General features: G+C 39.3%; 1 protein-coding gene across 6 annotated transcripts in view; it reads right to left on the bottom strand.

Moving 5' to 3' along the window:
* LOC117304383 (probable 3',5'-cyclic phosphodiesterase pde-5) overlaps window positions 1-16,754 on the bottom strand; it is a 60,183-nt gene extending 43,429 nt beyond the window's left edge. For 5 of the 6 annotated variants that reach the window (XM_033788800.1, XM_033788801.1, XM_033788802.1 and 2 more), the window contains exons 1-5: window positions 16,395-16,754; window positions 5,644-5,918; window positions 3,712-3,807; window positions 2,207-2,404; window positions 1,578-1,609 (exon numbers count right to left, since the gene is read on the bottom strand). In XM_033788800.1, coding sequence (XP_033644691.1) covers window positions 1,578-1,609; window positions 2,207-2,404; window positions 3,712-3,807; window positions 5,644-5,872 — 555 coding nt within the window. In that variant the 5' untranslated portion in view covers window positions 5,873-5,918; window positions 16,395-16,754. The remainder of the gene's footprint in view (window positions 1-1,577; window positions 1,610-2,206; window positions 2,405-3,711; window positions 3,808-5,643; window positions 5,919-16,394) is intronic. The other variant, XM_033788803.1, reaches the window with a different exon arrangement.
* Window positions 16,755-17,033: the final 279 nt, after the last annotated feature.

The raw sequence follows: 17,033 nt of genomic DNA, 5'->3' as shown, positions 1-17,033 counted from the left end.
AAGAGAGCTAATGATGAGCAGCCACTAAGAGTATTAAGCTGTAGGTCTATGCAGGTAACAATGACATTGACCATTTCACATATCATCATGTATACAGTGTTTTTGATTTTGTTTACTCTTGATTGGTGAGCACATAATTTCAAGTGTTTATGCACATGGTATACATGATCTATTGTCAGAAAGTGATCACGAATCACTTGTTATTTTGTAAAATCATGGATCCACCCTAATACCTAAATAAACTTACTGTAGACTATATTATAAAACTTGAGGAATTTAGTTCGTTATCTTTGTGAAATCTTCTCTTCATTGTTAAGGTCATACGGTTTTTATATCTCTCTGCATGATGGAGTAACATCTTGACACCTTAATTTGTTCATTCGTTCACATCATATACAATTATTGGGCAGATAAAGATAACTCTTATTTGTTATTTTAAAATTTTAGAATACACTAATGAACATAGGTCTAATTGTTTTTGCTTTTTCTTGTGATGCATGATGGACAACTGCTATTCATGATAAATGGGAAGTAACTCATGCACACATACGTTTAGTGCTGGGTTTTTTATTCAAAAGACAAGTTGAAATGTATTGTTTAATTTACATTGTACATTTTTTGTTGTGGGAAATTTTGCAATGAGAAAGTATATTCAGCATTATGAAGACACCAAGACTATGTCTTTGTACAATTCATTGTTAATTGCAATACCATGCACTCCAGTGGTATACAAAATAAGAAGATACACAGACAATGTAGGCACAGACAATGCCCAATTTTGTTTTATTTGCTTTGTTTTGCTTGTTGTGTGTGTGTTGAACTACTCCTTTAGGTACATGTAGACACGCATCAATATGTTAACATCTCCCTTTAATGCCAATAAGGCCATTCTACTCTCTTAGTTACTATCACCATAACAACATAAATCAATGTGTGGGTATTTGTTTATGACTGTGTGCCACACTGCTGCTGTGTGTGCAGTGAGTGTGCACAATTTGTTGTGTGTTGCTGATACCATGCTATACATGTACAGGTAGGGAGGCCCCTCTTATTAGCAATTTCACTCAGCTGAAATCAGATGAAATTCATTCAATGTATTCAGTGCATTTTAAGAGTTTCATAAACTGTCCATTTACAATCTCAAAAGCATTCTTTATTTGACAGTAAATATTTTTTGTTTAATAATGTTATTTATTTTATTTTTTTGTCAGCGAAAAAGGGACTATTATTATCCCCATTGGACTAAATTAATTACGCCACTTTTAACATGAATGTTTTTTTGGGACTTTTGCCTTGAAAAAAGTATTAGTTTTAAACCGTTTCAAAGTTAAACTAGATTTCCAATTACTATTCTTAATTATTAGTTTTTCTCAATGAAACAGTGAGGTGTCCCAAACATATATAACTGCCTCTAGGGATAATATCACGCTTTTGAATTAAATATGACTGCATCAACCTAAATGTCTTTCCCCATTTGGCTTTTTGAGGCTAAAGACTCTCTGCATTCTCACCAATCATGACATTGCAAATCCTGCTACCCAATGTGCCTAGCAAATAGAACAAACATTGACTCTTACCTTCCAGTGGTGAAGCTTTGGTGTTGGGGGACCTACAAACAATAACAAGGCACACATTATATTGTAGAAGGAAGTCCAAAGGAAAAAGCCTTAGATTAGAAGGCATATGAGCATGACATAAGGAAATGGGATGGCAGGTGATATGGACTCCTCAATGTGAAACAGGAAATTACATCCATATAGTAAGATCCCATTTGCCGACTTCAGCAAATGGTAAATCAATACACAGCTCTTCAGCCGAGAAAAAATTAAATTTAAGAAAACATAAAATATTGACAATGTATTGACTACTCCTTGCCTTCAGATGACCATACTTCCTCCACACTCGAGCACAATACATGCTCAAGGAATCTTCATCATCAAGAAGCTGTCAACAAGGTGCTTTTATAAAGTATATTTATAAGTACGGACTTGAAACTTTGCTTTGTGGAATTACGATATGTAAAGGTTTGTGGTAACACCATGTAAGGACTAACTCTAAAGAACCATTGGTTCCAAGCAAAACATCATAATGTACAGTGTAAATAACACATGGGAAAGAAAAAAGCCCTCTGCTTATTATACATATTTGTTGGCCCACTTACCACTCACCACTTGTGAACTATTTGATGTATAAAACAATGACTTACCTGTGCCATGGCTTGAGCAACTCTTGCCCGAGTTCTCTCTGGACAATGTTCTACTGTAGGTTACTTTGTGTTTGTGTAATCTGACTTGATTAGTCCACCTCTCCAATGTATCATAATCAACACGACTCAATATATAGTCCTCAAGAAATGCAGGATTCTCATTTAAGTAACTGCGTACTTGCTCATGAAGAAGGTGATCTGAAAAATGTAATCAAGCATGAAGCAAATAGATAAACAAATGAACAACAAAGGGATTTAAATCAACTTTACTGTTAAATATTAGAGCAGTTTTTTCCACATTTTACCAACTTTGTAGTTCATGGACATAGATTCCTAACGTTACGATTGGTCTTTCAAACGGCAAATACTCAATGTCTGCAACCATATTATACAATGAATCTGGTAATGTGTCCATCTCGATTATTAATTGTTATTATTGTTGTTTATGATTACTACTATCACTATAAGAGATGTTAAATTTGCATCGGGGATAAAGAATATTACGGTTTTTTTTTACCCATACACCGATGTGTTAGCAATGTATACTCAATACTTTCCCGAGTCCTGTGAAAAAATATCACAGGCATGTTACTCGGGTGGGATTCGAACCCACGACCCTTGCAATCTAGAGCAGTGTCTTACCAACTCGAACTGCCTCTAGCTACCGGGCAACCTCGTTAGTCTAGCTGGTAAGACACTGCTCTAGAATTGCAAGGGTAGTGGGTTCGAATCCCACCCGAGTAACATGCCTGTGATATTTTTTCACAGGACTCGGGGAACCAAAATTAATACTATACACTAGTTATTTGCCATCATACACATGTAAATTATACAAACAAGAAGCATAGAATACAAGAGACACTAACTGATGACAAGAACTAAAATGTGCTACTCTTAGTAAACCACAGACAAAATGTGTACTTATAGGTGTTGTTTGAATATACAGACGGTGGAAGCAAATACAAAGCAGCCTGATGTTTAATATCATAATGATCATTATTGATCATTATTGTGCAAATGAAATACAAAATAAAAAGACTCAGTTCTCGGTCTGTATGTACATAGGATGTAAGAAGGCTACAGACTTTCTCTAGCTTTGCATCCTCAAGTCAACTTGCAAACAAACAATATAATAACATAATCCATTCTTTTTGTGTTTCAATTTTCTAAATGATCAAACATAATTTAGGCATTTTTATCATTTGCACATTTTAAAAATATATTTCAAAGTTATTACTGAAAGGGTTTAAAGTTAGTCTTGAGGACTACTGTAAAAATGAAGTCTATAATTTGACAACCATGTTTAAAAAGCAAACTGAAGTAGTTGCAAACATGTGTACAAGCACAGATTGCATTCAGTACGCGATTACTATGATTCCAGTAGGATATTTTCATAGAAGTGGGATTATAAGGAATTCATCCAACAGCTGTCAACCAATCAGCAGCAAGGATTCAAGTTGGCTTGAGGACAAGTTAACATAACCAGTCTATCAATAATAATGTACCTGGTATGTCATTAGATTCACTGAATGAATGATGCAAGGGTATGCCACGATGACGACTAGATGTAGATGTGCCATTACTCAGAGTTGAGGACTGACCTGCACCATGACAACCAAAAATTATGCGCTAAACAAAAGTTGTATGTGATACATGTACATAAAGGCATGAAAGGACAAGCGTTAGTTGGAGAGAAACAACTATCAGTAAAATGTAAAACCTTGCATTGTTTTGCTTCATTTGTGTTTAGTATCTATATATACATGTAGAACAGGCAAAATTTTTGGAAGTCTGACCCCCCCCCCTCCATATATAATAGAAACAAAACCTTTTGATATGACAAGACCTACCAGTACCACAAGCCTGTTTCTACTTAGACAACACTTTTTATTACAAGCTGTGATTAGAGCTTGCATAAGATGCAGAAAAAGGGAGGAAAACCGGATAGTCTGGAAAACCCTTGTGGCACAGCAGAGAACCAACGCACAACTCAACACACATGGCCCCGACCGGGAATCGAACTGGGGTCACCTTGGTGAGAGGCGAGCGCTTTACGCACAAGCCAACCATGCCACATGTGTATATGTTTTACAGAAAGTGAGCTGGATAGCTTTAATTTACCGTAAGATTTTCTTTTTAAAAACTCTTCATAATTTTAATCACGTGGTGGAATTTTTTTTAATGTGGTAACTAATATTTTAAATCTCAAAATTTGAAATCAGTGGTTTTTCTGGTACCGTACACCATAGCACAACCCTTACTATGCCCATAATGACCACAAATGAGCAGAGTCCATTTTATGCACACAGTTATCAACTGCAGCAGCCATCTGTGTAACATGTGAGGTCATTATGGGCATAGTAAGGGTTGTGTAACATGTGAGGTCATTATGGGCATAGTAAGGGTTGTGTAACATGTGTGGTCATTATGGGCATAGTAAGGGTTGTGTAACATGTGAGGTCATTATGGGCATAGTAAGGGTTGTGTAACATGTGTGGTCATTATGGGCATAGTAAGGGTTGTGTAACATGTGAGGTCATTATGGGCATAGTAAGGGTTGTGTAACATGTGAGGTCATTATGGGCATAGTAAGGGTTGTGTAACATGTGAGGTCATTATAGGCATAGTAAGGGTTGTGTAACATGTGTGGTCATTATGGGCATAGTAAGGGTTGTGTAACATGTGAGGTCATTATGGGCATAGTAAGGGTTGTGTAACATGTGTGGTCATTATGGGCATAGTAAGGGTTGCTGCAGTTGATAACTGTGTGCATAAAATGGACTCTGCTCATTGTTTAAGCCCCTAATCCCATCATATTAATCTATAAAATCTAAGACACAGCAGAGCATAACACAAAGCACATCGACCTGCCAAACACAACACCCTGCAAAACACAACACCCGGCACAGCACACACCCGGCACAGCACAACACCAGGCACAGCACAACACCCTGCACAGCACAACACCCTGCACAGCACAACACCCTGCACAGCACACACCCGGCACAGCACAACACCCTACAAAACACAACTTGCAGCATGGCATTTGCACACCACACTGTTCAAAGCACATCTTCTTACTAAGTCACATTATCCAAAAGCACAACATGCAAAGCACAGAACCTTTCAGACCACAATAGACCTTATGCATTGACGTCATCCAGCGGCCATCTTAGTGGAAAAACGGTGACGAAACAATAAAAAAGCACAGATTTGTACGCGCGGCCCACAGAATTGGCCAATGAACAACCTCCTTTTGACCTCTAGGTGAGGGCGCCCTACTGAAATGACGTCATGTGCATAATAAGGTCTATACAGACCAAAGGACAGTACATTTCAGCACAGCACAACACCAAGCAAAGAACAACATTTTACAAATGTGTCAAATTGTTATGGTGCAAAAAATGATATCACATTTATGAATTTATAATACTGACCTGTTACTACCATGCGTTCCTGGTTTGGGCGAGAAAGACCATAACCATAATGTCCTTGAACATGCGCATACTTTCCATCTGCCTTTTGGTTGCTTGGTCCTAAATATACAGAATGTCCTTTGCTATGTGGACTACTGGTTGGAGCCTGACCACGTTTATGTGATGGAAGAGGAGGCAGTCTTCTACTAGCTGTTTGCTTGGTAGGACTTGACATCTTATGCTTATTCATCTGGGCTGATTCTTCACGATTATAAATACTCACAAGAACCAAAGTGCTAAAGACAAGGATAAAAAAACAAATAGTGTGTGTCAAAATATGAAAACCTATAGATGCATTTACCAATAATGGAAGCCATTAGCCATGTTCAATTGCCTTAGGTAAATCCTCTACAGGGGGCAAATTAACAGATGCCCAGGCAACCAAATAATGGTGCGGGCCACAATTCTCCGCTCGTACGGAGAAGATCCTTATTGAAGTTGCACAACTTTTCAAACTGATGTTTCGGCTTCTGCTTACTTTCTTAATGATAAAATGTCGAATATGAAGCTGTTATATATTCATAAATACCTAAGAAAGTTCCGCTATTCCTATTGGTGGAGAGCACGTCACGTGGGGGTGTTTAAATGATTGATAATAGAGCTGTTTATAACCGGTTGTTATGGATACTTATGCGCCTGTACTAGTGCAAGCCGTTTCTCATTATGGGCGATGCGGGCGCGATTCTGGTGAGTTGGCCGCGCTGTGAGTGAAAGGAAAAACGTAAAAAGTATTGCACAAGTTTAACTGCTGTACATGCACAAATATCCGAAAACTGTCTCCAGTCATAAAAATGCAACACACGTACGTACAGAGCTCAAGGATGTTAGAAAACGGATAAGTTTTACTGTCTTTCTTACTTTATTAAACCTTTTAACAAAAATTTTCAAGGCATAATGAATGGGAATAAAAGAGTAGTGAGTCTTCTTAAACTGCGTTTAAAACCTTGCTGGGTTGTGGCCGTGCCATAAATCCTTCATCACACAGACGGCCACGACCCTGCCACTTAAGAACTCATCGCTACCCTTTTATTTCCTTAATGATTTCTTCATACAGAACTGTCAAAGTGTTTTCACTCCTAAAACTATTTTTAAAAGTAATTAATTCCTAAACAGGTCACTTTGTGAAAAAGAAAATTCAAGTTTTGCCTGCAGAGTGCTGTGTACAAACCAATACGTAAACGAGATAGGTCACTTTGTGAAAGTAACGCTTCCCTAGTTAGTTCACTTCGTGCTACAAAAATTCTCACGTGTGCCCCAACTACGCTCTGTAGCGCCTAGTATACTATTGGTTAAATGGTGTATCTAGATTGGGTTACCCCCCAAAAAATTAGTAAAATTAGGCAAATCATACTGATCTGTTGATTTCACTTCTGGAAGCCAACATTAAATATTTTGCGCCCCACAAAAAAACTTGAAAATTACTAGGGATCAGCAACACATTGTCGATCCCATATTTATACTACACCCTGGCATTACAGTACAAAGGCTGGCACCCACCCAGAAGATAGCTGTTTCTTGTATTTTTTAATGATATTTTGCGCGAATTTCTTTTGGAAAGGCAACCTGACTTCACATTCTGTCAGTTGATAAATGCAATCTTGTGTCCAAGACTCAATAATTGAGTCGATCGCGCATTATTGTAAGAGATTATTGTTGTACATTGTCCATCACAGGTCTAAAGTTGACAATTCTATGAAGGTTGGAACAAAACGAACGGCACGCAGTAAATACACTTTTTTTATCAATGAGGGTTTTTTGTATTTTGACCCAATGAGATTCCCCAACTACTATGATGATCAAGTTTGGATTGAGGGGTCACAGGGTTTAAGTACTCTTTTGTTAATCCTGGGCAGCTTGAAATGGGTTGTCTCTGTTCCTAGTTCCCTGCTGTTCCCTCTCCAATTCTATTTTCTGTCTTTTTCCAATCACCCCCATCTCTCATCTATTCTTTACATGTTCCTTGTTGTATCCAAACCTTATTTGTCAGTCTTCTTCATTCAGGACCAGTGCTTTAGTTGCAATTATTAAGCATGTCTATGCCTACTTGGAGTTTTGTTCAACATATTTATTTTATTTTTGTCCTATAACTATAATCTTATTTGCAATTACATGTATTATGCATTGTTATTGTTCTTTGTGAAGTGGCCAAACAAATAATAATAATAATAATAATAATAATAATAATAATAATGAATATTTCTACAAGAACAACACGCTGTGTGTTCGTGCATGTGTGTGGTTCCCTCAAGATCACTGGTTCCACAGACTATGGCTATGACCAACAATCAAGCTCGACGATGTCTGTGAAAAAGGGTTTTTGGAAGTGTCAAAGTTTGATCAACTTGTGAATAAAGTAATTATGAGCCACATACCAATTCATAAGCCAAACTAAAACAGACACACTGTAAATAAATGAATAAACTAAATAAACACATTAAGTAAATAAATAAATCCACATACAAATAATGTTTTTAAAGTTAAACTCACCGGACATTAACAACTACATGTGTATACACTTCGATTGGGAGAGCATTAACAACAATTTATAGAGCTCTACAATGAACCTTTATAGCTTCATGAAAATCATTTTTGGGGCAACCAAACTTTCTTTCAGTCAACCTGAGTTTCAGCTCATGGTTGCCCTCGGGCAACCAGCTATTTTTCTTAATTTTGTACCCTGCTCTAGGATGAACCTGCTCTAGGATGAAGCTGGGGACCAGCGCTTGCTCCAGGACCTTTGGAAAAGCTTGAAATTGATCTTGTTCTCTGATGCAGTCTGAGACTTTCTTGATAATCTAATAATTTGTTTGGGGGTTATTTCTTTTTGAAAATGGAAATAGAACATTCCACCTGTCACAGTGAAAGTCCTTATCAGTTTGTATCAAAAGGCTTTTTGTGAATAACCTTGTTCCATCAGCAATTTTCCCAAGTTTATGATCTGAGCGAGAAAATGTGATGATAATTAGTCTGAAATGAGTAGGGGTTTCAACAAACGAGAATAATCCAATCATTGTAGGCTGGTAATCTTTGATCCCTAGATGGGCTCACAAACACGCTTGTTTCAACCTTTCTGCCCATTTGTTGGCTCAAAGAGCAAACAACTTCATTCAGTGTTCTAGCCAACCCTACAATTAGCAGTTGGGATGACCCTTTTCAGAAAATTTTGAATACACTTAGATTTTGCCGATAGGTCTACACTATTGATACACCTAAATTATATACATTTTAAAAGTAAACAAGGGGAAACTGAATGGGTAACTTGTAATTAATCAATTAACAAAGGTAAAACGACTGGAGCAGGAATTGATCTTGCAACCATGCCAGACTCTACATTACAAACAAAGCCATACATGTATTATACCAGATGTTCATACATTTGCTGATGATGTATATATAAATCAAACCAGGACAAGAATGTTGACTGCACTGTTACTGCAGTTCAGGACTGCATAGTGGCAGTAAGACTTGGGATGCCTACAATATGCTTTAAAAAGACACTGGACACTTTTTGTAATTGTCAAAGACCAGTCACCTAACTTGATGTATCTCAACATGCATAAAATAACAAACCCGTATAATTTGAACTCAATTGGTCGTCGAAGCGCACAAGATAATAATGAAAGAAAAAAACACCCTTGTCAAACAACGTTGTGTGCTTTCAGTTGCTTAATTTTGAGACCTCAAATTCTAATTCCAAGGTCTCGAAATCAAATTCGTGACAAACTACTTCTTTCTCGAAAACTACATTACTTCAGAGGGAGCCGTTTCTCCCAATGAGGAAGAAGGAGAAGGAGCTCGAACGAAGGGACTTCAAAAGTCAAACCTGTGGCACGCGGTCGTTTAACGACACCTCGTAATCACCCACATACCTTATACAACATGGGCGACCTGGCATATGTGAGTTTGCGCGTGCGCACTTGGTTCTTCACTCAACTATGGTGTCGTATGTCGTATGGATATAATACAGAAAAAAACAAAAAATTGTGCCCACACTTGTGCCCACCAAATCGAAAAACACAATTCAATACCAACCACCCTCATTTGCTAACACCCAAATTTTGAACCACTGCTAGTGAGCCGAAAGTCACAAAAAATGTAAAAAATATGCCATGATGTTTCCGTGAAACACCACAAACGATAAATGAAAACGTGTAAATTCACAATTCTTGTATCCAATGATCCAACTTTACACGAAGGCAACTGTGCAGAGCGGCGGTACCGCACGTTCTGTACAAAGAGATCTAATCCTGCTCGTTAATCGGCCAGCTGGAGGTCTCCTATCTTTTTCCACTGGTCAGACAGGGGCATTGTCAAGGTATTCTTTTGTTACTCTGTGGTTTTGCGGGTCGTTCAAGCTCCTTCTCTTCCTTCCTCCATGATACTACCAACCTACCCAATGTTTCAATTAGGCCGTAAAGGCAGTGGACACTTTTGGTAATTACTCAAAATAATTATTAGCATAAAACCCGACTTGGTAATAAGTAATGGGGAGAGGTTGGTAGCATAAAACATTGTGAGAAGCGACTCCCTCTGAAATGGAGTAGTTTCGAGAAAGAAGTAACTTTCCATGAATTTGACTTTGAGACCTCAGATTTAGAATTCGAGGTCTCGAAATCAAGCATCTGAAAACACACAAATTCGTGTGACAAGGGTGTTTTTTCTTTCATTATTCTCTCGCATCTTCGATGACAGAATGAGCTCAAATTTTCACAGGTGTGTTATTTTATGCGTCCGTTGAGACAAAGCAAGTGAGAAGACTGGTCTTTGACAGTTACCAATAGTGTCAAGTGTCTTTAAGACGCTGTAATGAGGTGTTCGGGGCAACAGCCCGGAACACCTCTTATTTTTGTTTTTCTTCATACTTCTTAGGTGTTCGAACTCAAGTCCGAAACACCTCTTGTTTTTTTTTTTTTTTTTTTTTTTTTTTACTTCTTCTTCTTCTTCTTCTTCTTCTTCTTATGCCTGTCGATTGTCCGCTAACAAATGCACACTTCCAAAACTTCAAACTTCACACATAGTGACGTCATGATGACGTCATCGAGTGTCGAATTACGCTAAATAAACGTTTATTATTTCAAAAAATCATAACTTTTGATCTACATGAGGGATTTTTACAATCAATACATCATCGGAAAGGGCATTAAAAACTCCGTAAACGCCTCACAGACATGACCCCTTTTTGAATTTGTCTTCCGGCTCAAAAGAGAGGTTGAAAATTTCAAAATTCACGTCTAAAGAACAACGTGAATCCCCCGTTGGTATGTGCATAAACATTACACTTAGGTATACACACAACGTGTAGTGTATTAGCTATGCGGGAGTGTCACGCTCCAGTGATCATCCATAAAGCGAAAAAGCTTCATGTAGAATAGTCTTTGTTCAAGGCGTTTAACCTTTTGACCTTGTCTTCTGGTTCAAATCGAATTTATTGTACATTATCTATGACCGTACTGCGTTGATAACACCGGTTCCCGTCCGATCACTGAAGTTATGCAAAATCGGGCTTGGTCAGTACTTGGATGGGAGACCAATTGGCGACCAAATTTTGTATTATATATTTTTATATTTTATTTGTTATTCTCATATAAATAGCTTTGTTTTTAGTCTATTTTCAAGGCGTTTTCAACTAACATTTATTTTCCGGTTAGTTAGTCTCTTCTTCAGTCGTCATTATGCATAAGGCTCCAACCTATAAATAGCTTCGTTTTTAGTCTATTTTCAAGGCGTTTTCAACTAACATTTATTTTCCGGTTAGTTAGTCTCTTCTTCAGTCGTCATTATGCATAAGGCTCCAACCACAAAAGCTATTTTGACAATCTACATCATATGAAAGGGCTTTACGTACGTAGTCTGTTTTCAAGGCATTTTCAACAAACATTTCCCTTCCGGTTAGTTAGTCTCTTCTCCAGTTGTCATTATTCATCAGTTCACATTTCCTCGACCACAAAAGCTATTTTGACAATCTATACATCATATGAAAGGGCTTTAAGTACGTAGTCTGTTTTCAAGGCGTTTTCAACAAACATTTCCCTTCCGGTGTGTTAGTCTCGTCTCCAGTCGTCATCATGCATAAGTTCCTATGCCCTCAACCACAAAAGCTAGTTTGACAATCTACATCATATGAAAGGGCTTTATGTACGTAGTCTGTTTTCAAGGCATTTTCAACAAACATTTCCCTTCCGATTAGTTAGTCTCTTCTCCAGTCGTCATTATTCATCAGTTCACATTTCCTCGACCACAAAAGCTATTTTGACAATCTATACATCATATGAAAGGGCCTCACGTACTTCACAAAAATGGGTATGTTGGTGACCTTCTCTTGACCTTTTGACCTTTTTAAACCGGAAGTGCCTGTTAAATGCTTTGAAAGGGCATTATTTAAAGGCTTTTAGGTTGAAATGTACAATTTTTGATGCTTTACCATAAAATAATTGCACATCGAGAAAACTGTTTGGTTTTGATTTCTTTGCAATTTGACGAGCTATCAACAACACTTTTTTTCATTGATTCAAACACTGACCCAACAATAGCCGAACACCTAGTGTTTGTTTCTACAAACACTATATCTAGTTCTTCTTCTTCTTCTTCTCAGCGTAGCTTGTCCGCTAACAAAAGCGCCTTTCCAAAACCCGTATGAACTTGAAACTTCACACATAGTTAGTTGTATTAGGAGAAGAAACCTTGTGAGTTACGTCATGATGACGTCATCAATTCTTGAGTTATGAATATTCAAAGTTTATTAATTCAAAAAATCATTACTTTTGATCTACATGAGGGATTCTTACAATCGAAACAAATGATCACTGTGGATCTCACACCTTCCCCAGGTACATGTAGGCCAAATGATCACTATGGATCTCACAACTTCTCCAGGTAGGCCAAATGATCACTATGGATCTCACAACTTCTCCAGGTAGGCCAAATGATCACTGTGGATCTCACACCTTCTCCGGGTAGGCCAAATGATCACTGTGGATCTCACACCTTCCCCAGGTAGGCCAAATGATCACTGTGGATCTCACACCTTCTCCAGGTAGGCCAAAATGATCACTGTGGATCTCACACCTTCCCCAGGGACATGTAGGCCAAATGATCACTGTGGATCTCACAACTTCTCCAGGTACATGTAGGCCAAATGATCACTGTGGATCTCACACCTTCTCCAGGTAGGCCAAAATGATCACTGTGGATCTCACACCTTCCCCAGGGACATGTAGGCCAAATGATCACTGTGGATCTCACAACTTCCCCAGGTACATGTAGGCCAAATGATCACTGTGGATCTCACACCTTCTCCAAGTAGGCCAAAATGATCACTGTGGATCTCACACCTTCTCCAGGTTAGCCAAATGATCACTGTGGATCTCACACTTTCTCCAGGTAGGCCAAATGATCACTGCGGATCTCACACCTTCTCCAGGTAGGCCAAATGATAACTGTGGATCCCACACCTTCTCCAGGTAGGCAAAATGATCACTGTGGATCTCACACCTTCTACAGGTTGACCAAATGATCACTGTGGATCTCACACCTTCTCCAGGTAGGCAAAATGATCACTGTGGATCCCACACCTTCTCCAGGTAGGCCAAATGATGACTGTGGATCTCACACCTTCTCCAGGTAGGCCAAATGATCACTGTGGATCCCACACCTTCTCCAGGTAGGCCAAATGATCACTGTGGATCTCACACCTTCTCCAGGAAGGCCAAATGATCACCGTGGATTTCACACCTTTTCCACGTAGGCCAAATAATAACTGTGGATCTCACACCTTCTCCAGGTAGGCAAAATGATCACTGTGGATCTCACACCTTCTCCAGGTAGGCCAAATGATCATTGTGGATCTCACACCAACTCCAGGTAGGCAAAATGATCACTGTGGATCTCACACCTTCTCCAGGTACACGTAGGCCAAATGATCACTGTGGATCTCACACCTTCTCCAGGAAGGCCAAATGATCACTGTAGATCTCACACCTTTTCCATGTAGGCCAAATAATAACAGTGGATCTCACACCTTCTCCAGGTAGGCCAAATGATCACTGTGGATCTCACACCTTCTCCAGGTAGGCCAAATGATCATTGTGGATCTCCCACCAACTCCAGGTAGGCAAAATGATCACTGTGGATCTCACACCTTCTCCAGGTAGGCCAAATGATCACTGTGGATCTCACACCTTCTCCAGGTAGGCCAAATGATCACTGTGGATCTCACACCTTCTCCAGGTAGGCCAAAAGATCACTATGGATCTCACACCTTCTCCATGTAGGCCAAATGATCACTGTGGATCTCACACCTTCAATAGGTACACGTAGGCCAAATGATCACTGTGGATCTCACACCTTCTCCAGGTAGGCCAAATGATCACTGCCGATCTCACACCTTCTCCAGGTAGGTCAAATGATCATTGTGGATCTCACACCAACTCCAGGTAGGCCAAATGATCACTGTGGACCTCACACCTTCTCCAGGTAGGCCAAATGATCACCATGGATCTCACACCTTCTCCAGGTAGGCCAAATGATCATTGTGGATCTCACACCTTCTCTGTTGCCATGGTCCTCGAGGAGAGATGACGATTTGAAGAAACCATTGACTGCATAGAGGCAGTCAATGAAGGATGTAAAAGAGTGATTTGCAGGTGGAGAACTGTCACTTATGTGTTCAAAGGCATCAGAAGTTTGAAAAGTGCAAAGGTTACATTGTACCTAATACATGTACGTGCAGTACATGTACAATGTATCCGACAGACTTGCACAACCTGTGAGGGATTACCTGCTCAGCTTATACTAATAATTTGGGGGCTAATCGTCCTTATTCGCAGCTAAGAGCTGAATTGCAATGGACGCGGCTACAATGTGTTTGAGAAGCAGGCATGCAAGGGCACCTTTGGCTGCCAGCAACATCAACCCATTATGACCACGGAGCACAGCCAAGATCGAAAGTGTTTGATTTTTCCCGAGGGAGGAAAACCAGATGGTCTGGAAAACCCTCGTGGCACAGCAGAGAACCAACGCACAACTCAACTCACATACGGCCCTGGCCAGGAATCGGACAGGGTCACCTTGGTTAGAGGCGAGCACTTTACGCACACGCCAACCATGCCCTTACGTGACGCGACACAGTCTCCTACATACATGTCAGGGCCGTTGGAAATAGAAAGTCTTTGAGAAGACCTTCCAAGTCTCACGCATTAGAGGTCCGTCTGCCTCACAGTCTTGTGCGCCGAAAAACATTTCTCACGCATTGGGGCCAAAATTCATCGCATTGGGATTTTTTTTTTTCAAAACAATGACAATGCATTGCCATCACGCATGCACAATCTACAAAGTTTGCACAACCTTCAGATTGCAGGCAGTTTATCAGAATCATCCATTTGAGCTACAGTTCAAATAGAGCGCAAATTTGCAGACTGCGCACGCTCTTGCTCTCCCAGCAGATGCAGCTGACAATTCGGCAGAGCACCGAACTCTATTGCGCACAAGTGTGTCCCAATTCGTTTAGCAAGTTCAACCAATGCACTCCACGAGCACTCGAGCATACACTCTGCACAACAGGCAGAAGTTGTGAGCGGAGGATTTGGGAAAAATAGCTCTTCATCATTTCAATAAAAATGTTTAGTCAAGTTGAACAGATTCGAACTAAGAATCTTTTTGTTAATATTGAATACTTCTATCTACTCATTTACTTTTATTAATCAATTGCAAACTGAGTATTGAGTCAAAAAGCTTTCAGTATAGATGCTCAATGATGTGGAACAATCTCCCTCCTGTCATTATTACAACCTAGGGAATCTGTTGTTAAGGTTTTAGTTCCTGTATTATTAGGCTCATAAGAGTCTTCCTATGCCAAAGTTTTAAATTTGCTACGCTCTATTTGCTATAGGCCTACATGTACTTCAGGTTTATATAAACAAAGTAGCTGCAGCCCAGGGGCTAAATTACTAGTTTACAATTTAAAAACAATACAATGTATCTCGGTACAATTACTCCTTAAAAATAGTTTACACATGTAGCGTAGGACTACATATTACAGAAAACAAACATGCACACATAAAACAAGATTTTTGTTAAAATCAACTGTTTTATTCCTTTAGAGAAAAAAAAGCTAAGAGTAAAAAGACAGGGTTTTTTGACATCTTCCAGTTTCTGACAAAATTTCACTGAAAAGCCTTATTGAAATAACTACATGATTTTTTTTTTTTTTTTTTTTTGGGGGGGGGGGGGGTTACGCTGTGTTCGTAGCTGAACCATTCAATCGGGGCGATATACGTTTCGAAATGTTTACTTTGATGGGAATAATTAAACAGCTCCTTTTTATCTTATAATCTAACGGAAAAGTTTCCGTATGGCGCCACCACTTTTTCATTCGAAATAAAATAATATAGTATCTAATTTACCTGATTGATATATCCCTTTTTGTAAAAATGAGTGAAAAAGTGGTGGCGCCATACGGAAAGTTATCCAATCTAACTTCTAAAATAAAGGATAGAAACAACTCAACCAAATCTATAAGATTATAATGTTGGTGTTAACAAATTCAGGGAGGAAACACAGAGTATACATTGTGGTCTCGTGTTTACGAACAATCATGGCTGTCATGCGGGCAGCTCAATGGAAATCCAGTGCACGGTCGTGACACTGCAGTGGCAATAGTAAAATAGCACAACGTGCCTCGTTCACAGGGTAAACAACAATATTCATAAACTTACCTGTCATCGGGATTGATGAAGCGAACCAATTCATAATGAGCACACACAGCCGAGTGGTGATGCTGATGCTTGCACTAGTGCTGCAGTGATGGTAATGTTGTTAGAACACAGAGGAAGGGAAATAGAACGAGAGCATCATCATCTGATCTTGATGTACTGAAATGACTGCTAGTATATGTATCTCTCTTTTTTCCTCCGATCCGTGGTTCCACCAGCAATTTTGATGCTGTTCACACACTCGTCCCCTGTGTTGATTGGCAGTGTAGTCTGCTGTGTGATGTGGGACACGCACCAACTAGACTATTAAAAACACGGGATGCGTTGCTACTAGCTCAATCCATCCACCCATCCATCGCTCTACGTACTACTAGACTTGGTTTCCAAATCTGCGATTGTGGTTTTCAGCTGATACATTATTTGCTGAAACAGCGCCCTCCGTCATTAGCCTTCGACATGAGATTTGCGCGTTAGAGCGGGTGATAGCAAATCATGCAGAGAAATAACCGCAATCTATGACTTGAAATCAAGTCTACTGCTAGGCTGCCTGCATATTAATAGGCTGCGTGCTAGAGTAGTTAGTCTTGAAGTGAAGACGTCGCAACTTGTCGGCAATCGATATTCATAGACATACCTATAGAC

Source organism: Asterias rubens, chromosome 21, assembly GCF_902459465.1.
Source record: "Asterias rubens chromosome 21, eAstRub1.3, whole genome shotgun sequence".
Taxonomy (NCBI): Eukaryota; Metazoa; Echinodermata; class Asteroidea; order Forcipulatida; family Asteriidae; genus Asterias; species Asterias rubens.
Note: the sequence above shows the minus strand (reverse complement) of the source record. Positions and strands in the feature narration are given on the sequence as shown.